The sequence below is a fragment of the Prinia subflava genome, chromosome 5, assembly GCF_021018805.1.
Source record: "Prinia subflava isolate CZ2003 ecotype Zambia chromosome 5, Cam_Psub_1.2, whole genome shotgun sequence".
In the NCBI taxonomy this organism is placed as follows: domain Eukaryota; kingdom Metazoa; phylum Chordata; class Aves; order Passeriformes; family Cisticolidae; genus Prinia; species Prinia subflava.
Window position 1 is genome coordinate 19,927,444 of NC_086251.1, and position 26,394 is coordinate 19,953,837.

At 43.3% G+C, this 26,394-nt stretch overlaps 1 protein-coding gene across 2 annotated transcripts in view; it reads right to left on the bottom strand.

Moving 5' to 3' along the window:
* The window catches only part of PAMR1 (peptidase domain containing associated with muscle regeneration 1), a 52,085-nt gene that overhangs the window by 19,532 nt on the left and 6,159 nt on the right, over window positions 1-26,394 (bottom strand). For both annotated transcript variants that reach the window (XM_063398320.1, XM_063398319.1), the window contains exons 2-6: window positions 23,621-23,797; window positions 22,718-22,846; window positions 16,817-16,931; window positions 11,319-11,536; window positions 7,662-7,769 (exon numbers count right to left, since the gene is read on the bottom strand). In XM_063398320.1, the coding sequence (XP_063254390.1) occupies window positions 7,662-7,769; window positions 11,319-11,536; window positions 16,817-16,931; window positions 22,718-22,846; window positions 23,621-23,797 (747 nt within the window). The remainder of the gene's footprint in view (window positions 1-7,661; window positions 7,770-11,318; window positions 11,537-16,816; window positions 16,932-22,717; window positions 22,847-23,620; window positions 23,798-26,394) is intronic.

Consider the following 26,394-nt stretch of genomic DNA (forward strand, 5'->3'; position numbering starts at 1 on the left):
GAGCTGCAGTCTGTATGCTTGCACCCCAGAAGTACAGTGTATCAGCAGTCTTCAGAGAGGACTGAACAGAAAGAAGGGTAGGAGGGGGAAGAAAGAAAAAGAAAAGTTGTATTTTGGGAGAGTTCCTACAATTGACGCTTACGCTATGTGTTTTCAGGCCATAGACACTGGAGAGAGGCCAAGCAGGAACAATTATGACCTATTTTGTACTTTTCTTAGGGTCGTGCTTTGTTTTGGGAGGGTTAGCACTTGCATCTAATCCATCACTGTATTCTGGAGAGGTAGGTTTGGTGTTGGCATCTGTTGCAAGGTATGGAGTGGGTTTTGAGTTTGGGGGTCTCCTTTGTGTCTTTGGTGCTGTTTGTCACTTATTTGGGTGGAATGTCAGTGGATTATCTTTATTCTTTGTCTTTAGTGGCAGATCCATTTCAGAGGCTTGGGGAGATTGGTTGTTACAGTGTGGGACTTGGTTTAGTTCTTGGAGGTAATTATTGGAGGAGTTTACTGAATGCTGGCAGTTTGGGGTGGCTGCAGTTGATAGTGGGATATGTTTTCTCTTCAGTCAGGTTTTAGTGGTGTAGCTATGTTTTATTCTTGCAGGGCGGGGATTGTTTTGGTGGGGACTGTTACTAACTTTATTTGTTGTTTTGGAACTTGTGCAGGGGTTATCTGACAGGGTGATTCAAGCAGTTTAAGGGTAGAAATCAGAAAATAGTTTAATGTAAAATACCACTTTGAGAGTTGAAGATAGAGATTTAAGTCCTTTTTTTCTGAGGTAATTTGTGGAATTCTAAGAAGAGGTGTAGTCTTCATTCATTGGTTCAGAAGATCAATGTTTTTTTAGAAGTTCAGTATTTTGTTTTTCTAGGGCTCCAGTAATGGGGAAGGAAATTAGGAGGGTGGTGAAGTAGGTGAGGGAGGGTGGCTGGCCAACAATGATGAGTAGTTGATACAGGCAGAAATCCCAAATCTATAACCTACTCTTGGCGCTTCTCAGTTCTTCCAGCGCCAAAACCCCCAAAAGTTACATCTCCTCACACTCAGCTCAGAGGCAGAAAGCATCTCCATCAGCAACTTAAGCTGTGTTGCAGCCCCCCTGCTCTGTGGCCTTTGCAAAAGGTGGGGTGAGCTTGAAGTGTGCCAATGATGCAGACTGGTTTTGGGCTGCAGGGAGTCGTTCTGTGCTAAAGAGCTGGTTTATGCCATGCATTAGAGGAGGCTTTTCAGAAAAACTCAGCCTCCTAAATGATTCAGTGGTGAAATGAAGGCAAAAGTATCTTTGTCCCATCTAGTGTGGCAAAAATACCTGAGCTGTAGCTTGGTCCAACCTGTCCTCCTGACACTGATTCATCCTTCCACGTGGCAAGTCATACCAGGGAGAATCCTATGGATGGTTTTACCTCTAAGATGTCTTAGCAGGTTGAGGAAAAAGTTCAGTATTGTTTTGGGGTGGGCAAGTAGAGATTGCCGATAAATGTATTTAATGTAGTTTAGAAATATACTTCCTATGGCAGGCCTATCCTTGGATAGATTACATTTACAAAGAGATAATTTTATATTTATTTAGGTGTTGGCTATGCCTGGGGCTATGCTCTGAGCAGAATACCACAGGGTTTTACCAGATATGTTTCACTTTCTGAAAAACTAAAAGAATTGTCTAGTTAATTGACACTGAGGAAATAACAAAGCAACAAGAGGAATTGTCAGTAAAGCAGATATTCTCTCTCTTTCAGCCTTGCTGTCAATGATACTCACTGGAGTTTCAAGACACTATAAAAGCATTATGAAATCAAACACTGTTAAATGGTATGAGCACCTTCCTCCCAGAGAGTGTGTGACTTACCCACTCCAATATTCTTACTGATGGAACCAAGGGAAAGGCCAGTTCTAGGGACCAGTTTTTTGCAGATTGATTTGCAAGCAGCTGTGGTTTAGTGGCTGCTTTAAATGTTTGTAGCAATATCCATCCTCAGCCATCAATATAATTTTTCTCCTAGGTGTTCCTGTCCTCCTATGAGGCATCTTGGCTGTTTGTGTAAAATGAGCTGCACAGCTTTTGTTTATTGCTCAGTGAATTAAGACAACCCAGAATTGATGTTGGGTTATCTTAAAGCACCACATATAGTGTTTGGTGGTTTGGTAGTTTCTCTGTCAGCAGTTCCAATATCCTTCTAACCAAGCAAGAAATCTACAGGAAATACACTGAGGTGAAAACTGGGGGCAGAAATCTCTACCTCCATTTCAACCCAAGCCCTTCAACTTCCTGCACCAGGCACTAACCAGTACAGGTTGCCTTGAAAACACAGGATTTTCCTGGAAAGAAGTGTACTGCAGGGCAGTGAGTATGTTGTGAGGCAGGATGAGGAAGCATAGATAACATCCTAGCAAACATCTACATAGCACAACAATGTTCTTCTGATCAGCTCAGTAAGACAAGAGAGGGCATTATGCCACCAGAACTGAAGAACCCTGAAGTGACTTATTAAAAACCTCTGCATATTATGTTGTCTCTCAGAGGCAGTTCCAGGAAGGTTCTGGAAAACAGCCACCTCTGAGACCATTCTGTGGTCACACTGCAGAGCTGCTGCATGACAGGCTGAAGGGTGGTGCTGTGTTATGCTTCAGCCTGTAGCTCCTAATGGATCTTCAAACCCTGAGAACTGCCACACTGAGTGAAATGTTTTTGTGTGGGTCTCAAGGCAGGTGAGCCCTTGGATTTTAACAGGGAAAAAAGGCCATTAGCCTCTACTCCTTAGCTGCTCCAGGTATATATGTCCTTCAATAGCAGAAGCAGCGTTTTTATTTCCCATCCCATACACATATGCCAATAGGAAGGACAGTGGAAATGTGGTGGGGAAGGAGTGGCATTAATCTCATCTCTTTGACATAGCCAGCCAAAATCAGTGACCTTGACACGAGCAAGGGAGAACTCTGTCCCTTTAAAAAAATCTGTAACAAGCCTTTTTCCACTGGAAAATTCAAGCAAAGCCCAACAAACAACCAAAAAGCCATTTCCCAGAAGCAGGGAAATGAAGAATCATGTTTCTAATATTTCTATTTGGAACATCTTCCCTATATGGAATAGGACTGATTTCCAGGACAACGTTGCAAGAAAGGACTCAGAGGCATTTCTTTAATTATACCTGAAGTTCTCCATTGTAATCATGCAGTGTAGGTAAAGTGTAACACGTGAGCTGCAAATGGCACAGTGATTATACACTGATATAATGTATAATTATACACATACACAGAGATTATGGCACTCCTTGAAATCTGTGACTGAGAATCTTTCTGACAAAATTTTAAAAAAACCCTCCAAGCATTCTGTTAAAAAACTCTGCATTACATATCCAAGGTTAGGTAAGAAAACTAGGTTCAGTGCCCAGAACCTCTCCCCAGTGCCTCATCCTAAGCTCTGCTGGGTTTCAAACTCTGTCTAGCTTATGCCAAGCACTGACAGCTGGGCTCCGTCCTCCCACAGCAGAACAGGGGGTGGGGTGTGTTTGGTGGGAGGTTAATGCTTCCTCCCTATCTTAGATATCAGTCACTCTGATAGGATGAGTGCATCCCTAAGAACCAGCCCAAGTCACAGATGTATGGGGCAAAAAAGGATGGAAGTGGATTATATCAGCAGTGGGGAAAGGCCTGAAAGCTATATTCAGAGGCCTGTTGGCACACAGTAAGGCCAGCCCCAGCAACATCAAAGGCTACAGCAAGGAGTTAGTTTATACAGTTTTGTCAGTTGGATTAGACTCTTCATTAGGATGCAGAACAAACCTCTCCTACTTGGCAGACAGGAGCGAGAAACAGAATAAAAATGGAAATCAGATCTCAGCCCTGAATTCCCCATTCAGAGAAGCTCTTCTTATTTGCGTAGGAACTCCAGTTCGCCTGGCTTTGTTCGAAATAAAGGTAACAGGAAATTTCTGGGCAGGATGAGGTCAAGGTCTCTTGCTTTGGGGCCAGCAAGCCCTGGGAGGACTCTTGAGTCAGAACAGCTCGTCCTAGGAGGAGGACAAGCAGAGGGCAAGAGCATTTGCTCTGGGGTACCAGCAATACTGTCTCTACAGCTGCATCCTCAGCAGGCAAACTTTGGAAAAGCCCATTCTTAGTCTGAGTTGAACAAGGAGTTGTCACACAGCACAGAGTCATGGACAGTCTGACACTGGAGTGGATGGATTTTAGCAGGCAGGTTGTGCACTAGTCAGCTTATTACTTTTCCCCTGCTTCTTTTGATGAAGTTGCTGGTTTGTCTCAGAGTATTTGTATGCTAGAAGAACAAGATTATCTGATTTTGTGGGTTCCTAATGCCTCTGACAACATTAGAATATACAAAGGTCAAAGAGAAAAGCCTGAGTTCACTCTCAATCATGTCAGCATAGCTAAGGGGTTACTGGGAGGGGTTTGTAGGTATACTGCAAATTCTCTTTAAGATCAGAGAGAAGCCCAAGTATTTAAAACAGGAGTTCGTTTTCTCTACCTACTGTATCATGATAGCAAAGCATGTTTATTTGTAAAAACGGTTTTTTTGCCATCCTTGGGATTTGTTTTTATTGTGTTTTGGGTCAGAAGATAGAAAGTTAGCATTTGTTTTACAATTTCATATACAATTTTTTTAACAGTCTCTGGAGTGAAATCAGACATATTTATATAAAATATTTCTTGTCCTGAAACAGAACTGACTGAAATATATTAGCAGCTATCAGAAAGATAAATGCCTACGTTTCACTCTGTGCTGTTGAAGCCTTTAAATCACTATATTAGCCCTTCACATTGTAAACAAAACGTTAATTTCTTGGCTGCTATAGTAGAAGATAAAAGAGACTGCTAGTTGTAAGTAACCTGTACCTTGGATTATTTTATTAATATTGCAAATTGTAAGTGACAGAGCAATTAGGGTTAAATATGACCCCAGGAAAGCAGCTTGACCAATGTCGATCATCCTGCTAAATAGATGGAATTTAAGTTACCAGAGGAAACAATAGGTTCCCTGTGGTTTATCTCATTAAGGTGATTTCCATAATTCCAATAGTGATTCCCACATCTTTAAAATTAAACTTGGTAACAGACAAAAAGATAGAGCTGTACTGGAATGGTAAGGGACTAAAAAAATTCTGATTCTGTCATGAAATACCCATTGCTAAATTTGTTTAATTTGGCCTTAACTTATTCCTCAATGAGATAATCCCACAGTCTCTCTTCATCTGAATTATGTCCCTTGGATTTCTTTAAAACCCTCATATCTCTCTGGGTACCTTCTGTTGCACTACCTCAGAGCTTCTACATGCACTTAACATTAAGGGGCTCTAATTTTCTTCTCTCTTATACCTATTTTTCATCCATTAACTTTAATGAGATTGCACCTGACTTACTCAAAGAAAACCAGACTGAAAAAATGTCAGTCTTATAGTGTCCAAAGTCATATTCAATATTCCAAAACTGACTATTTTATGACAGTTTTCTGCAGAAATAAATTTATTTCCCTTGGCTCCACCTCACAAGATAGCACTTTTGCTGAAAGACCTAACAGAAAGAAAGATTCTGAAGAAGATACAATCTCTCTTTAACATTTAAATTAAAAGGCTGTTCAGGAAACTACAACTAGCTTTTAAAGAATTACAGCCATAGGTAATTATCCCAGTTCTTTATTTTGTTCTTAAAAAATCAATCAAACTTTAATTTTCTGACTTTTCTCCCCATACATTGGAAAATACTCAGGATGCATTTTGGCAAAACTGAAGGAAATATCTTAAGAAAAAAATTACTTGAAGCCAAAGAGCAAAAATATTTGCCATGATGTTTTCCAACTGTGAGGTTTGCTGTTCACATAGAAGGCAGCAATATAGGTGCTGGAAAACAATATTATGCCTAGCATAAGCAAAAGGCAAATATACAGCCACAAACATCATAAAGTAACATAATTTTATCTACTGAAATTGTTCTTTCACAAATCAAACTACAAGGTTCCCATCAAGTTAAAAATCTGACTGTATATATGTTTAAGTGTCTCCTTCCTTTCATCCTGTTACTACCTGTAGCTTTCATTGCTTACAGTGACAGAAAGTCTCATCCTATTGTTTTTCAACTATCTCCCCTGTTGTTTGCTGTGTGGGTTGCACGGGTGAAGTTTCTACACTGGAATTACAAAAGAAAGTCAGTAAAAGAATATGAGCTTTATTCCTTGCCTTGCCTGTACTGTAGAGCCTGCCAAAACTAGGACTGAGGTTTGCTGGAAATGTAATTATTTGAAATTTAAGTTGGTTCTGAATCATACAGGAATCTCTCCTCTTTTTTTTTTTTTTTTTCCTCACTCCATTCTAAAGGAATAGAACTAATCTTGCTGAGCAGTTGCAAAGAGCTCAGGAGTTTCCAGTCCCTAAATGACCTGCTAAACAACTACTCACAGGAAAAAAGCTGTTAGCAGAAGAGCCAGACACTCTTAGTCCTGAGGTCAGGAACTTCCAATTTTTAGCAACTCTTCCCTACAAAAAACATACCAGGAATCTGTGCAATCTGTTCTGAGACAAATTTTTTTCAGGTTTATGGAAAATATGAAACGATCTTTCCTCATGTCTGAGCTACTTCTGGATCTGCAGAAATTGAAAGGTCTTTCACCTCAAAATGATTCAACAAAGGAGGTATCATGTCACTATGATTTAACTCCCTAGACGAAATGAAAGAAATTCCAGGAGATAAATCCACTCCTAACAATGGCATACGTATGGGAAAGATTTTGAAGTGAGGTTTGTTGTATATTGGTTCCTCTGACATAGACCTGAAAACTCTGCCAGCAGGCAAGGCATTGTGTGCCTTATGGCCAGAGGAATGCCACAGCAGGATACAGTTAGCCATGTTTCTGTCTTGGGCCAAATATGATCCCAAGTGGATTTCACCACTATCACTGAAATCCTCCAGGATCAGCTCTAGCTCAGTGACTTTAAATATTGCAGAATGCTCCTTTCAGCTAGTATAGATGATAGAGTGTCTATCATGGACATACATTGCAAAATTCTTACTCCCTCATGTTCTTTTGAGCCCTGTAGGAGGAGGATTTTCTCATGCATGAAGAAGTAAATCACTGGACCAGAAATTAATTTGAATCCAGTTATTTTACAATTCGTCAGGACAAAACCAGGTGTATGACTATAGGTACAGTGAGGCCTACCAATACAGATATGAAGAGAATCCACTCTTTTTCATTTGTTTTGATCCCAAGTCTCTCTCATTTATGATGCCAGAATTCTACTTCCCAGGTGACTGTGAGGAAAAATGAATTTGCTATGACTGACTCAGTCTAGAGCATTAAGCACAGGGCTCAGCTGGGGTATGTGTTTTCAGTAGAGAACAGCTGATGCACAGAGTGGAAAGCAGCAGCAGGGATACCTCTGTCTGATAAGGCTAATCCACTGCAAAGATTTCTGGTGTGCAGTTTCCCAGCTCCAAGTCTATTTTACCTTTTTGCACATTGACATAAAGCTCCAGAACGACTGAGTGGACATCTTCATGAAGTGCAAGAAACAGGTCTTAAAAAATGCCACGAGAAACTCAGTGCATTCTCTGGCTCTGTGACTGACCAAACCTACACACCAATGACACTCCTTACAATTAATGCATCAGTGGCAGCCCTGGAGGCTGGTCATGCACACAGTGCCTGTACTCACAGTTTTCACAGCGATTCCCTGTATAGCCAGCCAGACAGGCACACTTGTAGGTGCCGCTCTTGTCTAGAATGCACGTCCCATCATGAAGACATGGAGATGAAGAACAAGCTGTAAAAGAAAAGGAAGAATGTTCATGGTCTCTCTTAGGATGGGAAACCTATCTGGTTTTCCTCATGGTGGTTGTGTCTTGGAGTAAATTACGTATTTTGGTTAGAAGTTAGAAAGACACAGTAAGCGGCATGTCAAAAAGTCTTCTGCTCTTACTTACTAGAGGAGAGATCTAATAGGGATAAGCAGTTCTTTTCCCAGCATACATTACTTTTACCATTTTCCTTTAACTGCAGTCAAGTGGTGAGAAAGATTTATGGAACAAAAATAATTTGTATCTAGTTCAATTAATGTTTAGAGTTTAGACTAAATTAAAGAAGTTTAATAGCAACCTACATTTTTCCTACCATTCAACCCAGAGTTTAGGGACACGTTCTGGGATCCATTGGTTTTGCAGGTTTTTTGTGTCTTGGATCTTGTTGTTTTAAATTTTGGGAGTTGCTTTGTCCCTGGGAAACTCTTGCATACAACAATCTAACAGTGATACGCATCAAACTCTATACACCAGCATTACTTAATATCAGAATGTGTAACTGTGCGTTAAATACCAGCAAATTCCACTGCCACACACCCTGCCTGCACCCTGGGCTGCTCTGGAAGGCAGGGGGGACAGAGGGGTGCTTGTTCTGGCAATGTGCAGATCTCCTCAGCACCTCCCACAAGCTGCTCAGGTGTCTCCCACCTCAGGAAAAGCCCCCATGTGCCAGGATCTGTCACTGCCACCATATGGACCGACCTCAGAGCAGCTTCTCTCAGAGAAGTTTCTTATTATCCAGATGGCATGAGGTAAGAAATACATAGAGGCCACATATGGATTTCTCTGGAGGTTTCAAGTGGTGATGTAAGAGCAATTTATACATGGCCAGGCAATGAATATCTTCCATGTCTCATTGAAAATTAAGGCCTGACTAAGGACAGTAATTCACTTGTTAAAAGAAAAAAAAAAAAGTGGCAATTGTACTGTATACAACTAATGTAAAATATCACTGAGAAAGGGAAGGAGAAGCAGAAGACTCCTTACAGACTGATTTTGTAGTCACTGGTTGAAGCTAATGAACTTCTATCTTTTTCTTTATCCCAGCTTTGTGTCCTGATTCTGGAAAAGTAAGCATGTGAAGTGAACAACGGTGTCAAATGCTGTCCTTAAAAATGCCCGATACTGAAAACCACTAAATATTTTTTTAAGTTTTAAGGAGTCTTGATTTCCTAGCTTAAGTCAAACAACAAGGGACAATGCTACAAAAGTTTAAAGGCACTGTGTTGTGTCAGTAGCTTGGGTGTATAGAAAGGAAAGCGTTATTGAAAGTCAGTAACTGGCTTTCATCTAACTGGATCCAGCACATGTCTAATCCTTAAGAGACTCTGAGAGGTCCCCATCTGGCCTCCCATGCTTCTCATCTGAATGCTGTTGAGTGACTTCCAGTTACTCATGCCAATTACTGGTTTCCATTTCACACTTGGCATGGGATGGGATCTAGCACCTGCCTTCAGACCATGCAGCACAGCAGGTTGTGTGGTTTCATCCTTTAATAACTATACACACAGTGACCTTTCCTAAAGGAGATATAGGCTTTGCAGCTTTTTTTGTATCAATCAAAACCCTTCTGGAATTTGAACCAGTGATCTTTGTGCAGTCAGTGCCCCTGCTTCAGCAAACCATGGCTTCTAAGCCAGTACAGAGCTCACAGAAATAGGAGGCAGAAAAAGAAGGAATTCAATTTTGACATATTTCTGCAGTCCTTTCCACTACACCACCAAGGTGCTGGGGACACCAGATCACCTTCATGTCCTAGTCCACATCCTGTAAGCTCCTCTGCTGCTGCTCTCACCTGCAGCATAGGGAATTGCTTTAGTAAGCCCCGTGAAATCTGTTCTGGGGACCTTGGCTCTTCCACAGTGCTGTGCACAGAGGGAAATTTCAGGGCAAATGCTTCAGTTTTCAGTGTGCTGCCAGAGCTTTCGATCCTGTGCTGCCCCCGCTTTCAATTCTCTGCTGCCCCATGCACGCTGTATTCTTCCCTTAAATGGTCCTGCTGGCCAGGTTAGTGCTTCACATAAAAAGACACTGGGAGTGTTTGAAAAGCCTTTCACTGCACTACACATTAGACCAGAACAGCCTCATAATAAAGTGCACAAATAGAGTTCCTCACAAACTCTGAGAAGCCCTTTACAATGTGCTCTGTGTGGATTACCACACTTGCAGCCTCACAGCCTCAGAATAATTACCACTCAAAATGGGGCGGAAATAAAGTGCTCAACAATATTCAAATACCGAGTGTTCCCTGCTGGGCAGAGAAAACAGAACCAATTCAGCTTGCACCATATGGAAAATGTTAGTTCCCTGAGTGTAGGCAGCCCTTATGCAACATAGCCCACGCCACACTCATTTGTTCTATATCACCTCTCCTGCTGTAAGCCCAGGCAAACTACCAATAGCCAACTGCTCCTGCTAACAGGTACTAAAGATGGCATTTGAAGAACAGGGCAGGCTGAGAAATGGCATAGGTGCTACATCCAGAAGTATGAACATTTCAGGTTGCTAGTTACACCTCTGATCATTGTTAAGAGCTAAGTTTGTGTATTTATATCACGGTTATATAAACTAACTAAATTTCCTGAGCCAGATATACCCTGGATGACCTCATGAAATGGGTCACCAGGGTGTACAGGAGGCAAGTTATGGTGAGTCATAGATCCTGCAGGGTTTATCTATGGCAAAGCAGCACAGTCTGATTAACCTTCTGTGCCAGGAGTACTGTAGATAGATTTGACCAAAATTCCTTACATAGCTAAACAAGGAAGATCCAGGATGAGTGTGGAGGCTGCCGCAAGTACAGTGGCAAAATGATGAGCCAGCTGCACTTTCAGTGCTATTTTGAAACTATGGAAAGCAATGTAGGGGACTGAAGCACTGAGTAGTAACAAAACCAGCAATTCTGCAGCCCTGCTTCTGTCATTTATAACACTGAGATCATCACAGAATGGGAAACGCCTCTTCATTTTTTTTCTTAAAGAAAATAATTCGTTCTTTGTACACACTTGGGGATTTTTTGTTTGTTTTGGTCTTGGTTGGTTGGGTTTTTTTTTTAATTCTTAATGGTACATGAGCCAACACAAGAGTTCTGTTCAGGGCATTTTCACTGAGCTATCTATGAGACTTTGCATCAGGTTTTTGCTGCTTGAGACAACAACTCTGCTCCTGCATACAGCATTGAGCAATTCTGCCATTGCAGATACACATGCCCCTTCCTCTACTTCCTCTGTGCTCTTAATTCTTCAATTCAAACAGAAAACTCACACAAAACAGCAGCTTTTCTCTGCTGGCTGATGTGCTTGTTCTTCACACAAGTAGAAGGAATTCAGTCTTTTTTAGAAGAGCCTCACATTCACATGCCATCTGACAGCTTTTGAATCTTCCCCACACTGACTTTATGTAAGTTGCTGTAGGCAACACAGCATGAAAGTTTTAATGAAGCAAAACAGGGAAAGAGATTAGTGAAATTGAATTAATGAGAATGAGTGGCATGTTCCACTTTTAGATTATGTTACCTGTAATTTCTTCAAAGACAGCATGAAATCCATCAAAGTTCTTGGATCCATCAGACTGGAAGAGGACATGGAGTGAAGACCCAGTGCTTCGGATGGGAGGTGGCCTCTCATTTCCACAGAATTTCTTTATTATCCGACTGTCCAAATTGTCCCCATCACGGATCTCCACATAGTCATACTGGCACATATAGTCAAACTCCAGGCTCAGCATGGAAAATCTTGGGGAACATGGACAAACAGACTGCTTACCTATGTACCCTGAATACTATTTATTTGGGCATTTAGATACTTAGGGCCTACTCCCTCACTGAATCAACAAGTCCCTAACCACACAAAGACATCTCACTCATCTCAATTTTTGCATCATGATGCCTAGAAGCCCAATACAGTTGCTCCATGAGAACATTCCAGTGTCACAAAGTGAAGTCTAAATTGAAGTCATACAGTCTATTCATGTGCATCAGGTCCCTAACCACAATACAATGTCAGAACTTTCATCCAGGGTCAGGCACTGCAGAGGGTATACTTCTATTGTCATTGTTTGCTAAAAATTGTTCTATTTGCCCTAAATAAAGTTCTAAGTACTGAAAGTTACAATATCAAGTAACTGTAAGGTTCAAAAGCCATTTACATTGTGATGTTCAGAAGTCAGCAATTAGGGATACAAGGAAAGCTTGGGGATGTAATAGAAGCAGAAACAGCCAGAGAAACAGAATCAAAATACAACAGCAAGTTTTGCATTAGAAAGCGAAATGGTAGTAAATCCCCAATGTGTGGCACTTGCCTGTCTTTTGAGAGCAGAAATAAGGCACAGGAATTAGTGCAGAAGGGAAATACTTAAAGCCTTTTCCCACAATGTCTGTCCTTTCCTAGCTTCGATCCAGCCACTGTGCAAGGCCTTTGTTCATTAACAGCCATGCTATATGCTGCTATTGGAATTCAGGTGGGCACAGAGCCAAAGCACCCCACCAGAATATGAACGAGAAACAGAGGGAGCAACACCAAGTGCCTCTGGAGAATGTGCAATGGTCAGGGGGCTGGGCTCAGCCTTGGTACAGCGGGAAAAGGAGAAGAGGTGGGCCTGGGAAAGGCCACGCTGCTAACTTCAGCAGCATATTTTATAAATGAAACTCGTTATGTACTCGATCTTCCTGAAGATTCCTAACACTGCAGTTGTGTATTTAGGATTAAGCTGGAGCTCCCACATTGCCTATTCCAGTGTGGGCCTAGTGGTTTGCAAAGACTGCATTTTCCCACCAAAGAGGTGAGATGAATTTTGGATCTGCTCCTGGACCTTACAGTCTGAAGGGAAGAGAATTCTGGAGTCCGTTTTATACCCTTCTCATCTTGAGACTCAGGCCCCCATGTTAAGGAGGCCTCCATGTTCCTCTACCTTCCTTTGACAACTCATGAGCTGACTTAAGAGGCCTCTTCTCTCAGTCACCTTTGTTCAGGTCATATGGTATTTTTGAGCATCAGGAGTACGCTACCAACAGAGAAATGACTGAGCAGTTGTAGGAAGCTACACCAATGGAGCAGAGCGCCTCAGTTTTTAAAATAATCTGATGGAACACAGAAGAAAAAAAAAAGACATCTGCTTTAAATATGCATTAGAGAGACATAATACAATTTTGCTTTGCATAAAATGCATGAGTTGAATTCTATTTCTGTCAGGTCTGTCAGAGACATCCTCACAGGTATCAGGTTATACACTACATTTTCAAAACATTCTTTCACTGGTGAAACATACCCCAGGGATCTACCCTTGTGGAAGTTACAGAGCAATACAAATTAACCCATTCATCTTTGTCACACTTATCAGGTTACGGTTTATCCTGCCCCAAACCAGAAAAAATATTTTCTGGGTTTTTTTTGAACTGGTATATTTCTGATTAAAATTAAGTATGTGTGCAAGTACAAAAGGAAAATTTCTGGAATGCCCACCATGTACTGGGAGCAGTATTATTTAAAGATGTAAAGGTAAACTGTGACTTGATGTGTGTCTCTGAACAAAGAAAATCAAGGCATACCCACAGAGAATGAAAGAACCATACACAGAATACTGGTTTTAATTGTTTGCTTTCTCTGTTTTAAAAAGTGATGAAAACAGAGTGGAAAATGTAAAAGACATAGAGGTTCTGACTTGCATTTTATTTAACTTGGCAAAGAAGCAGATACACTGTACTGACGACTTGGGATCCTGTGATTAAGACTCAGAATTGGCAGGTCAGGAAACCTGCCAAAGCTCTTAAAAACCTCTTGGCTACAGCCCAGCTGACAGGACCCTTTACAGACCGTGAGCTCTATTGCTGTTTAAACAGGTACACACAATTCAATGGACCTCATTTTCCTCACCAGTGAAACCGTAATTATATCATAATTCTCTTGGATATTATAAAACTAAACATGTTAATTTTGTGCTACTCGTCATCAGATACACAATGGAATGAAAGGTATTATCTTGATTTCATCAGCGTCTGCAGTGGGCTTACATTGGCCAATCCCTCTGAGGAAAGCTTCTAGCCAAGGGACATATTTAAAACTGCATCTCTGCTGAGGCACTGAAGAAAAGAATTGAAAGTTGTGAGCTACTTCTGCTGTGATACGGCATCCTTGACATGGCTCAGGCTGAGGGAGCCTACACATCACAACCCCAAAAAAACCCCAAGGCTGGCAAAAAAAGCAGAGAAAACAAACCACCACCACAACATGGACACTATTTATCAAAACAGCTCTACTGAGCCAACCCCCGAAGGACTGCAGGCACAGCTTAAAGCAAGGGAAGATTTATCTGTGCTCCTGCGAGTTTCACTCTTCCTGCCCTATGTGAGCAAAGACAACCACTTTGTTTGCCTTGTGTATTACACTGTCCCCATCCCTGCCCTTGCAAGCCAGGGTGGCAGCAAACAGGATTTGTGCACAGAGAGAATGAAAAAAGGAGTTCTTTTGTTGGCAGTTGTGCTGATTCAGCACAGTGTTGGCTGTGCAGTACAGCTCTAAGCAGTTACCACCCACAGAGGGGATCAGCACGTTTATATGAAAATACAGTGAAGAAACGTGGATGGCAACCCAGCAGGCAGGCTCTGTTGGTTAGCTTAGGTGAACCTGCCCTTCTGAATAGGAATAGCCCAAAGGTGAAGTTTTAGGTTAAATGTACATGTTTTCCCCAGTATCTAACTACTGAAGTACCTCAATGGACAGCTCTGAGTTAGTGCACCTCAGAGACATCCACTGACTCAGAACACACTACAGGATTACCTTCTGTGAGAACCTCCTGTTCCATCTTTGCCATGAAGGTTTCCTCTATGCCTTCTGTAGGATTATCAGGATGGCAGGGTTAAGTGTGGACATTCAGGAGAGCTCCTGATCTTTCCCTGGGAGTGCTATGTCATCTGCTGAGATATCTAGGCATTAGGTTCATCATCAGGCTAAGCAAAGGGCTTTAGGATTCTCCAAGATTACCCAGCTCAGATAAATTAGATGCTGACAACAGAAGTTTGGTAGTTCAGGCTTCCCCCTTGGAGACCTTCACAGTTGAAACATATCATTATTTCACATTAAGGTGATACCTAGTATTATGTTTATTTGATTGAAGGAAGGATGGCCATAGGGAGGAAGAGAAAGGCACTCCTGGGTTAAAGTTTTCCATCCAAAGCTGAACAGTGAACTGTGAACCATACCATGAACTGTATGGATCTCATGTGACACATCCTCTTCCTGTGTGTGGGTAGCCCTCAGGGTCTAGAATGGAAATCTGATTTCTCCAGAGTTAGTACATCTGTTAACTACAGCACTCCCTCTTCTACTGCTTTGAAAACAGATTGGAGTCTCCTTAGTGCAGCCACAGCAAGTTCTGCTCTTCGATATAGTGTCCTTTGTTAAAATAACCTTTGGTCTCTTTCTTGCACCTTCTGCCTGATGCCATCTGGCTGTTAATACTTCCCCCAGAGACAGGTGCATTCAACAGTAACGTGCATGCACAGGTTCCATTTCCACTCTCACATCCATCCCCACAACAGCGAAGACAGGGTGACACCTGTAGCTCTTGAAGCACTTTTAAAGCCTCATAATTGAGAAGGCCCTTTTCAGAAATGTAGAAAAATATCACCTCCCTAAGCTTGTGCTGTGCAAGTCATATGCTTCACCAACAATATCTCTTAAAAAGAAGGCAGCTACAACCCATGCTCACTGACACTGATGCGAAGTTATGTCATGTGAACACAAAACTCTTCCTCACAGTATTGCTCCTGTGTCTTCTACACAATGCTATCCAGGCAATAATAGATCACAACTACACAACAGGCTTGCATGTGCAGGCCTGAAAAAAGTGCATTAGTGTGGGAAAATCACAAGCTCTTCTTTCCAACTGATTTGTTGCTCTTCCTCCCATTAATTTTCTCTTCAAACATATAGTAACATGTTTAAACTGTTTAAACACATTTTAACTGTTTGTGTATCTAGCACAGTTCTTTTGCCTGGGCTCCAAAGTCAGAGAAATATTGATGTGAAGGGTTAAACTATTATTTTCATTATTTTCATTATTTTCATTATTTTCATTATTTTCATTATTTTCATTATTTTCATTATTTTCGTGAGTGTGTTTCGAATACCATTCCCTGCCATACTTGCTGCTGCACGTGTGAGCGCCCTGCTGTGCACATTTGAAAACATAATTAATTACCCCAACAAGAGGCTTTCCTGCACTAGGCAGGAACTGTGAGCTTGAGTCATTAGGGGTTGGTTAACAGGTCTAAGCATACACAGCTCAGAAGAGCAATGACAGGACAATAGGACACAGTCTTGGGCTGTGTGAGTGGAAGTTTAGGCTAGACATTAGGAAAATATTAATCACAGAAAGAGTGATAGGACATTGGAATTGGCTGCTCAGGGAGGTGGTGGAGTCACTATCCCTCAGGGTGTTTAAAAAAAGATTGTATGTGGCACTGAGTGCCATGATTTAGCTGATAAGGCGGTGTTAGGTCATAGGTTGGACTTGGTATTTTCAAAGGTCTTTTCCAACCTAGTTAAATTTGTGATTCTGTGACTTGCAGGAGAACCAGTCACATCCTTCAGTCATAGGAATGGTGAGAGGAATAACTGAGGCTGATAGAAAACAGGGTTGGTGAAAAGAGTGAAGAAAAAAAGAGGGAAAATGAAGGTTAAATGCAAGGCAGTACTCATGGGCAACTCTCCTCTTGCATGAGACATCATTAAAACATTCCTACATCTTTTCTTCAAAGAATGTCTGAGTTCAGCCTTGTACAGTCTTCAGGAAATACTGTGTACTTTGCTGTCAAGGTCTTGAAAACACCTCTAAAGAGACACATTTTGCCCAATGCCTGAGAAACTCTCCTCAGTATCCATCTGTCCTAATGGGAATTGGAAGTACAGCACTGATTTGTCCAGTGCCTGTCCATCACAAGCCAGACCAGGGAAAGAGCTGTGGTACCACATGCCCCAATGTCCACCTTAGTGCTGGCTAAGTCAGCAGGACCCACCTTAACTCAATGTTAAATCCAGCTTGAACATGGATAGTCCATTCACATCGTGCATTCAGTGGGTAACCTTCCAGCAAAATCTGACCTCTGGAAGCCCGAAGAACCTGCCCACACCCTGGGGAGAAAAAGAAGAAAAAAAATTGTGTGAAGGACTTTCAACAGACATTTGAAGAAAATATATGTAGAAATAGCACCAGAAGGAGATGATGGGATGGCTTAGGAAGATACACTCTTTCTTACAAGGCAGTGTATAAAATATTGGGACACCACACAATGGTTGTAAAAAGTTACGAGTACACTGGAGCATTGTCTAGGCTAAGAGTTCTCCCAGGAAAGTTGTAGTTGATTGCTTCTCCCTGGTTTGCAATGTAGCCCCATGAAACCATTTCTTGCAGCTTTTCCCTCTCTGTTAGTTAGCCCACCCACCCACCTGGCTGATGCTCTAGCTCTGAACAGTTTTGATGGAGCCCATACTGACACTTGCAACCACTGAAGCTGAGGAAGCTGGTGAAAGTGACCAAACTACAATGAACACTTCAATGAGCTCAAGTGAGCAAAAGGATGAGAGGAAAAATCTGTTGCACCTGACATCATTGTTGCTAGTAGGGACTAGGAGAGTCTGGGGGAAAAAAGAGCTGATGTATTCCTAGAGGACACATTTGTCCTCAGGATTCACTACATCATCCTTGCATGTTAATGCCACCATGCCAATGAAGAATATAAACACCACAGCTCAGTGTGACACTGATGAGTCAGTGTGACACATATAGAATATACAGCCCTTATCCCTTCTTTCAGGTTCACTCTTATCCTTCCTCTAGTCTTGTTCCACTCTGTCTTTGCTGCTCTCAGTTTTTCACCATATTATGGAATGTACCTCAGCACCAACAGGATAAAATGAAGTGCTCCAGTCATTTGTGCTCAATCTAAGAAAACCACCAGAGGACAATGAGCTGAACAAACAGTAGACAAGGTCACACTGGGGGTGCAATATCTTTTCATGACTATCCTGCAGCTGTCCCTAGTCATCTGTCCAGGGATAGTTGTCCTAATTCCTCATCTTGAATGCAGAACATTTTTAGCCCAGAGTTTTATCTCACCTTCAGTAACCTCTCCCTTTTCCCCAGCTATAAAATATGGCTAATGATATTTTCCTCTATGGAAGATGAAAGGTTGTTTAGTGATTTTTGCAAAGCTTACTGTGATCTGCACATGCACATCCTAGCAAAATGCACAGTTAAATCACTATGTACCAGACAGAGCTAATTTTTCAGTTCCTACTTTCCTGACTACATCTTTCTGAGTGGAGTCTTGCACCTGGATACACCCCCTGGTAAACCTTCTGTTGCTTTGCTGGAGTATGAGGCTGTATCTGTAAGCCAAATATTGCAATCCAGTCTAGCAGCGTCACCTAATCAGGAGAGTCTACACAACGCAGATGAGGGTAAGTAAAAAGTCAAATGACCCAAAAGACCTCCACAGCAATTCTCTCACTTCTTTTTACCTCTTCAGTCCAACAGAAACCTCTGCTGCTTCCATCTGTTTCCCCAGAGAAACCCTAAGCTTTTAACCAGTAAGCCAGGATGAATGTTTCCTACTGAAACAGAGGGTTTTAACACTCGCCTCCAGGCCCTTCCTTCCCCAGGGAGAAAGGGTGACAGTGACCTGATTTGGTGAAGTACTGAGCATCTGTGGTTCCCATTGATCATAGTGTCTGGAAATCAATCCTGCTGCATCTGGTCTATGGGGAAACATGAAGACTGCAGGTCAATTCCTCCTCTTTCTTCTTAAGAAAGTGTTGCTCAAATGAAATACCCTTTGTTCATTTACCCTCGGTTACCCTTAATTAAGCAGGACCCAAGGAAACAGAAATCCTGCTCAGAAGAGTTCCTCAAAAGTGTTTCATCCTCTTCTGTGGCTCGCTCAGTTCCCTCTGTAAAAGGCGAGGATTAATGAGTGTGCCCAGCAACCACATTAGGATTCAACGAGTACAGCAGGATCTGCTGTGGTGAAAATGATAATGCTCCTTCCCACAGCAAGAAACGGGCCCTTGTGCTGCCATTGGCTCCTGCCTCAAAAACAACCTGAGACAAAGCTGCTAGAAATCTTCAGAGGGTTTGACAGGGGGCTTGGACCACCTCAAAGAAAGTTTCCCTTTCGTCCTGAAGGGCTTTTGAGTTTTCGATGCCTTTAAGAGAGGAAAGGCAAAGAACTGGTGCAAAGAGATACTTGTATGCGCGGCATACTAAACACGCTTCTCTGTTTGCCGCGGTACAGCCTGAACTCTCCGAACACTGGCGCCGAGGAAGTCGCTTTGGCCAGCAAAGCAGGTGGTCCAAGACTAAATAGGAGCCATTCAGTGACCCTCTCCAAAAGAACGTTCTCAGGTTTGCTCCCACCCTTCTCTGCACGGAGCACCTTTGCAATCACATCATATCTGTGCTCTTAAGTCTCCAGCGCTTCTAGCAGAAGTTAGGCTGACTCCCCAGACCAATGGTTCTATCATATGTTGATCAAAAGGAGTCTTTTCTCTTCCTATTCTAAATCAGCAGGAGACCTGGAAAACTCTCAAAAATAATTTACATCATAAACACAAATGCTGGCAAATTCTACCTCATTTACAAAAAAATAAACCGCTTTGGCAGAGCATCAACATCCTTGTTCCGTTCCTGTTCTTGAAAAAAAGGCAGCTTTCAGGGCCACAGTAAGATTTCCTCCAAGGCTTGTTACTAACAGAGAATAAAAAATTTCAGGAGACCTCTGAGTTGTAGCCCACAGAGACCTGTGGGTCGATGGAGGGAGAGGTCCTGAGATGACCTCTGCTAAGAAAGCATTATCTTCTGTTTGAATGCTGCATCTTAGATGCCAGGCTGCTTCAAAGGTCAAGATGACTGAACAGAGGAGAAAGACAGTAGAAAGGCTACTGATATTCAGAAACAGGCTGATATGGGAAGGCAGCAGTCACTTATCACAACTTGTTGCTTCCTGTTGGTTGCTGTTCACCAGGATTATGTGAAATGGTAATGTTCAGGAAACTTCAAAAACTACAAGTACTCTTGTCTGGCACAGTGTCCACATTTGGACAGCAGAGCTGAGAACAGCTGTTAGAAAACATCACTTTCTCCCCAGCTTTGATGGAGAGTGTGCCTTGAAGTGATATTACAACTTGGAGATGGCAAAAGCTGTTGGAGTGCAGGGTACAGAGGCTCTGCAGGGTTGGTTTTCTTCTGGTTTTAGAGCCTGATGTGCCTTTTAGGATTGGATTCAATCCAAGAGAAGTCCGATTAGGAAATATCCTAGCACCCAATTAAATTTAGTCAGTGTGTTTATTTCCTAATAACACTCCTTTAGCCGACTCTATGCAATTTATCTTTTTACCCTGTGATCTGGTATCCTTTGGTGGGTTTTCAGCCATGCTTCCAGCTATGCCAGTGGATACTACAAACCAGACAGACGCTGGCCTATGCCACGGTACTTCTTCCTTGCCATAGCCCTCCATCATCAGTGCTTTGGCTAGCAGTTTTCACAAATCTCTCCCGGGGCTCACCCTTGAGCGCTGCCCGGGGCTAGACCTCGTTGTTCGCCCGGAGGCACTCAGACCCTTCCATCCGGCTCGCCCCGCCGTGTACAGTGTTCACCAGGCAGTGATGCTGCCCGCAGAGCCTCCGCCTGCCCCGCACTTCCCTCCTGGCGCCCATCCCGCGGGATGGCCGGGGCCCCCCGGCGCGGCCTCCTGCGGGGCCCCCGGCCGCCACCTACCGCCCGTGCGGCGCCGCTGCGGCGGGGCCGGGGCTGGCCGGGGGAGGCGATGCCCGCCGGGCCGGGGGAGGCAGTGCCCTTCGGGCCGGGGTGCCGTGCCCGGGGCGCCGCTTCAGCCCGGCCCGGTCAGCGCGGGCTGCGGCCGCAGCGGCGCTCGCCCTCCCGGCCGGCCCGGCGCCCGGAGCGCAGCACGGCGGCAGCGCCCGCCGGCCCCGCCAGAGGGAGACAGAGCCCGCGCTGCCTCCGCGCCGCCCGCCGGGAGCGGCCCCGAGAGGCCGGGCCGGCCCCGGCAGCTCCGGCGGTGCCGATGGAAGCAGGCAGGGTGCAGCCCGCCATTACCGTGGTGGAGCCTCTTTGTAACTCTGGGATTTTTCTCGGCCCTCTGCCGCTGGCGAGGAACCCCGGGCTGGCTGCGAGTGGCAGCTGTGATGCCGTGTGCAGGTACCAAGGAGAGATGGCCCGTGTGCCCTCCCGGCTGTGGTGTGTTAGCACATCCGCGGCTCCAGCAGCCGGTGCCTGCTGGCTTTCCAAGGCCGCTTGCTGGCCACCCTCCAGACCCACAGCCACACCGCTGTCAGCCCGCAGTGCAGCACCCATCAGGGTTACAGGCTGCTTTCCAGACATACAGTTCTCTGCGTGCCTGAGCCTACCATCAAGGCCAAAATTGAGATAGCCCTGAAAGCCCCAAAAGGGGAACTCAGGATGTGCTGGGGTCACAACTGTCCTCTGTGTCCCCACTTTAGAGGCAAAAGTCCAATCTAATCTTCCTACCTCACCTCTCAAGTACCACAGAACCACGTGAAAAAGACCACAGCCTCAGTGTCACACTGCTTCCCTTAAAAGAGCAAGTAGTAAGAAAAACACTATAAGACAAAGCTGTCCAAAATTTCAGTACTGCAAAAATGTCCAAATAGAGCTCTGTGTGAAGGTGTATTTTTTTCAATACAAGTGGGAAGAATAAACTGAAAGATACTGTAGGCAACCAATATTCAGGCAGATGGAGGAAAAATTAGATGAGTTAGTGACTCTTTCTTGGCTCTGCTTTTAAAGAAAATTCCAGAGATGCTCTAGCATGGACGTAGAGAAAATGGAACTTCAAAGTGTTCTCAGAAATCACACTGTAAACAGCAAGGGACTCAGTTAAACAACTTCCAAAGCCTCCAGGTTGAGTTAGCTCTGTTGCTGAAACATGTTGATCCCCACATTCTGCTGTTTGAAGCAATGATTTTATTTTATATGCTTTCACCTCCTGAACGGTCATGGGCAGTGTTGTGAAAGCAAGTTAAATTGTTGCTTTAAAACCAATGACTAAGAGCATAGAAGCCTAAGGTATGTAGCACAAAGGACAGAACAGAGTAGGGAAAGCAGACTCTGCTTTTATCCCTTCCAGTCAAATATGAACAAAGAGACAGTCAATAAAAATTGAAAGAGAGCTAAACCTTCACTGCTGGAAAATTGGGGAAGGAAATACCAGTCTTAAACACTATACAATTAACTGATAGAATTCATTATTGACAGACAGAATTGGGATTAACAGCTTAGCAAAACTAAAAAGCAGGAGCTTTTGTACACTGTCAAGAACAAAACCATTAGATATTGCGATGAGGGCCTGGAACACTCATTGTTGTGATATAATCAGAAGTTGCAGTGTTTCTAGAGGTGCCTTGAAGGGTGTTGAAGGTGTGTTGGTAGAGGAAATAAACACTGGGATATCCTTGGGGCTGGCAAGGGGTTGAAGGAGGACAGAGGGTAAGCTCTTTGATAAAGCTGTTGCCCTTGGAAAAGTTTATGCTTATGCTCTGGGGCTATGATGAAGTGTGTCCAAGAAATGCAGATTACAGGAGATTTCCAGAGTCACAGTAGTTAAAGTTTTAAAATAAACCAAACCCAAACACACATTTAGTAGGTTTCTAACCCACCATGACATGAGGCCCAGTCCAATTCCTCTCCAACAAGCACTAGGAGAGAAGTTTTTTTCCTAATTGTAGATCTGCTTACTGCCTGGTTCTGTTTGCCTTCTCCTGCTTGTGCCCTTTGCAAGAGTCACTGTACAGGAATAGCTGGAAAGGCACAGCATGGCCCTGGCTCTGTGCCACGACTCCCTGTCCCTGCCATCCCTCCCTGCCCGTGTAGGACACTTACTCATGCAGTCCCCTCCGTACCAGCCAGCTCTGCACTCTGCACAGTAGATTCCCTTGATGTAGAAGTCGTCAAGTGTCCCTCCCCAGGAGCCATTGCGACAGGACTTGCAGTTCTCAAAGATGGTGCAGCCTAAAAAGAGAGCCACTGTGTTAGATGAAAGCCAAGGTGGATTGTCCTGCAGGAAGAGGAGCAGCCTCTCTGTCTTTTCCACTTCAAATGCCAATGACGTTAATGACTGCAGAGGTGCTGACAGCTTTCCCGCTGGGAACCATACCCAACCTCCACGCCCTAGGCAGCTCAGACTCTGACATTTGGAACCAAACTCCTTGTCTGACTTGTCCAAACCTCTAAATCTTATTGCTCCAACTGTAAACACCTCTTCTCAGGAGTCTGAATGTGTGTGCTGATGCCACATGGACCCAGCCTAAATGATTCTGATGACTTCTAAACTGGTCCTAGCACCTCCTCTCTTTCCTCCTCTCACCTTTCACTCTTCTTTTTCCTTCTTGCTTGTGAGACTTCCAAGCTGTCTTGCCTTTCTTGCTTTGGGGATGCAAATCAACCAAGACTACCACCAAAACACCCCTGTTGTGAAGCCAGCTATAGTGTCACTCTTTTGCAGCTTCCAAGCCTGCCTAAGACATCCTGAGGACAACACTGCTAGTAGGAAGTGTTGGGGTTTTTTGGCCAGTGATGCTACCTACTTTGGGGGAACCTTGCCAAATGTCTTGCTGCTGTCAGCTGAGTGGCAGATGAAGTACATGAGGAAATGCAGGACAATCCCTTGCCTCACTGAGATGTGCTTGCTCACCACTGCCCTGCCCATCATCTGCCATGAAAAAAAAGTCCCTTTGGTCCCTTAGCCAAAGATTTAGTGTGAACACGGCACAACCACAAGCATACCTGGGTGGATTAAACAGGAGTCACATTCATTCTCCTCGTTCCTGCAGCAGGGAATGGTGTAGCCCACTCTTTCTTTCTGTCCTGGGCAGATGCACTCGATTTGGTCATATTCACAGCATTCCCGACACATGATGTTCCACTCGGCTCCTGGGCAGTCTTCATTGATCACTGTGTACTCTGCAGAGAACGGAGAGGACACACAGAAATATTCCATTACCTGATGAGGACTGGCAGGATCTGTTATCCAGTGGTTTGTCAGGTCATGGATGGCATGAGGCTGGCCAAGGTCTTCAGCCCAGAAAAACCCAAACTACACAGTAACATGTGCCTGAAATGTCAGCATGGTTTGCGCGTCTAAAGAACGCGCAGGAGTTTTGCAGTGCCAGCCAGAGGAAGCAAACAAACCGGAGAGAAGGAATAAGTTTGCTTTCTCTGCAAGGCCTTCCCACTTCTGTGGTGAGAAAAATAGCTTTACAAAACCACAGAGGATGACATCACATGAGAGAGTTTCTTCAGATTGCAGGACTGATTTAAAGCATCATATATAGTACAGATTATTTAAACTTTGATAGCATGTTTTAGTTGTACTTCTGCTTGTGAGCTTGCTATTCTTGAAAACTAGGGAGCCCACCAGGAAAGGCCACTTTTAAAGTTGGGTTTTAGCTGGTTTCACTCCCTGTTTTCACCCAGAAGCACATGTTGTTACATTCTACTTCACTGCCAAAGGAAACAAGATTTTTTTTTCTGGATTTAAAGGTTCATTTTGCCTGGCATTTCTAATATGGTAACATCTTTCTATTATTTAGCATAACCTCATATGATATCTAAGCTATGCTGGAAGTACCCTTTTAAGAAACAACCTCAGACTGTGACTCAGGACTGCCACAGTAAGTGCAGATGCTGTCTTTCCCCACCAGTGTGTTGTCTAAATTCTACAAAGAGAGATCTAAGGAATGCACAGAGCTGTCAGCGTGCCTTCTAACCAGCTGACAGCCCTGATGACTGCTTTCATGGAGTTTGATAGTAAAAAGAGCAGACTAGAAAGATGAGACATGAAGGAAACTTAATGAGACTAGCTCTTTTTTCCCCTTCTATCGTCATCTTTTTTCTTTTTTTTTTTTTTAATTTTTTTTTTATTTGTGGTTAGGTAACAACCTTTTTCCTTTTGTATTAAACTCTGAGTAACAGGGTTGTCTTGTTATGAAAAAAGCCATACATCTCTAAGGTGAAACACTCCCATCTATGCCTGTACCTGGTTCCCTTCTCGCACAACTTTTTTTTTTTTTGTTTCATTGTTGCTGATAACCCAATTACTGTGCCTGCTGGAGCTCCCTACCACTGAGCCTTGCTGCTGTGTCTCACTTGACTCTCCATGACCTCATGAAGCTTATCTTCTCCCCTAATGATTTTTACTGACTCCATAAAAAAAGGACCACCAAATTTTTTCTTTTTCTTTTTTTTCAGCCCCCTTTAGCTGGGAAATGAAATGCAGCCCTTTGTGCTCCCTAGAACTGAGTCTTTCCCTTGTGCCTGGTGTACCAGCCAGGGAGAGTCTGCTGCTGCTCTAAGTTTAGGAATGAGGTTGCTGTTTGTGCTGAAACCTTTCCATCCCCTCTCTCTGCCCCTATAATCATTCCAAAAAGAAAAAGCTGTTCCTGCCATCCAATAAGATTCTGTAGTTTTTTATTCCAGTAGTGGAATCTTGCATCGAAATAATTTTAGTGTTCAGCAGTTATAGACCCTTTTGCCTGTAGGTCTTGACATGCTTTACAAAGTTCTCTTTCCAGATGGGAAAATGAAGCACAAGGGAGGAGAAGTGACTTTGCTCAAGGTCCCAGAGAAAAACAATAGTAGAATCAGGAATTAAACTCATGCCTGCTAATTTCCAGAATGGCAGTCAATCAACCTGGCCAAGCTGGGGCTTCTTAACCTATGGCTATTATTCCCTTTTAATTCAGCCTTTTATCTATGAATTGTATCTGATTCAGATTCCAGAGAAAATTAATTACATACGTCTAACTAGCTCTGTAGAACTGACACTCAGTTTGATACATCTCACCATACAAGACAGACAATAGCTGTGTCTCTGGTGTATGGGGTGGGGGTCTCACTCCTTCCTGAAGCAGTACTCTCTAAAGCCTGACTAATAAATAGCTATGCAACACTCAGAGCTTTTGTGAAGCATCCTTCAAATTCTCATTTTTTCTAACTCAAGATAGAAATCTAATTTATCTCAAGATTGCTAAAGCCTATTAATAAAGTGGATATGTTATCCAAGAGAAATTTTTGTCCGTAAAATGATCCAAATATTCGCAGGCAAAGTTACACTGGGGTGACAAAGGAATGTCTCCAGCCCTGCAGGAACTCAAATTCTGGCAATATAAGGCTGTGACCAACACAACTTAACTTTCAAGTTAGCATCAAGAGATGGGCTGGAGCATGTGACATCCAGAGGTCCCTTTTAACCTAAATTACTCTGTTCTTCCCTAAAATATTGCACATGTATTTGCATGTAAGTAGAGAGTGCATATGTGTGCATGTGCATATTTATTTTTATATGTAGAGCTTGTGTATACAACAGAGCCAAAAAGTAGAGGCCACACTTATTCTTAGTGGATCAAATGTGTGTATTTGTAGAATAAGTTGACCTTGAGGTAATATTTAGCTTTAAGAAGGGAGCAGCAGATCTTGGCCTTTAACAAATTGTAAAAATATGCCTGCTGCCACCTAGAAATGCTGTCTGCTCACTTATTTTTTCTCAACTTAGACAATGA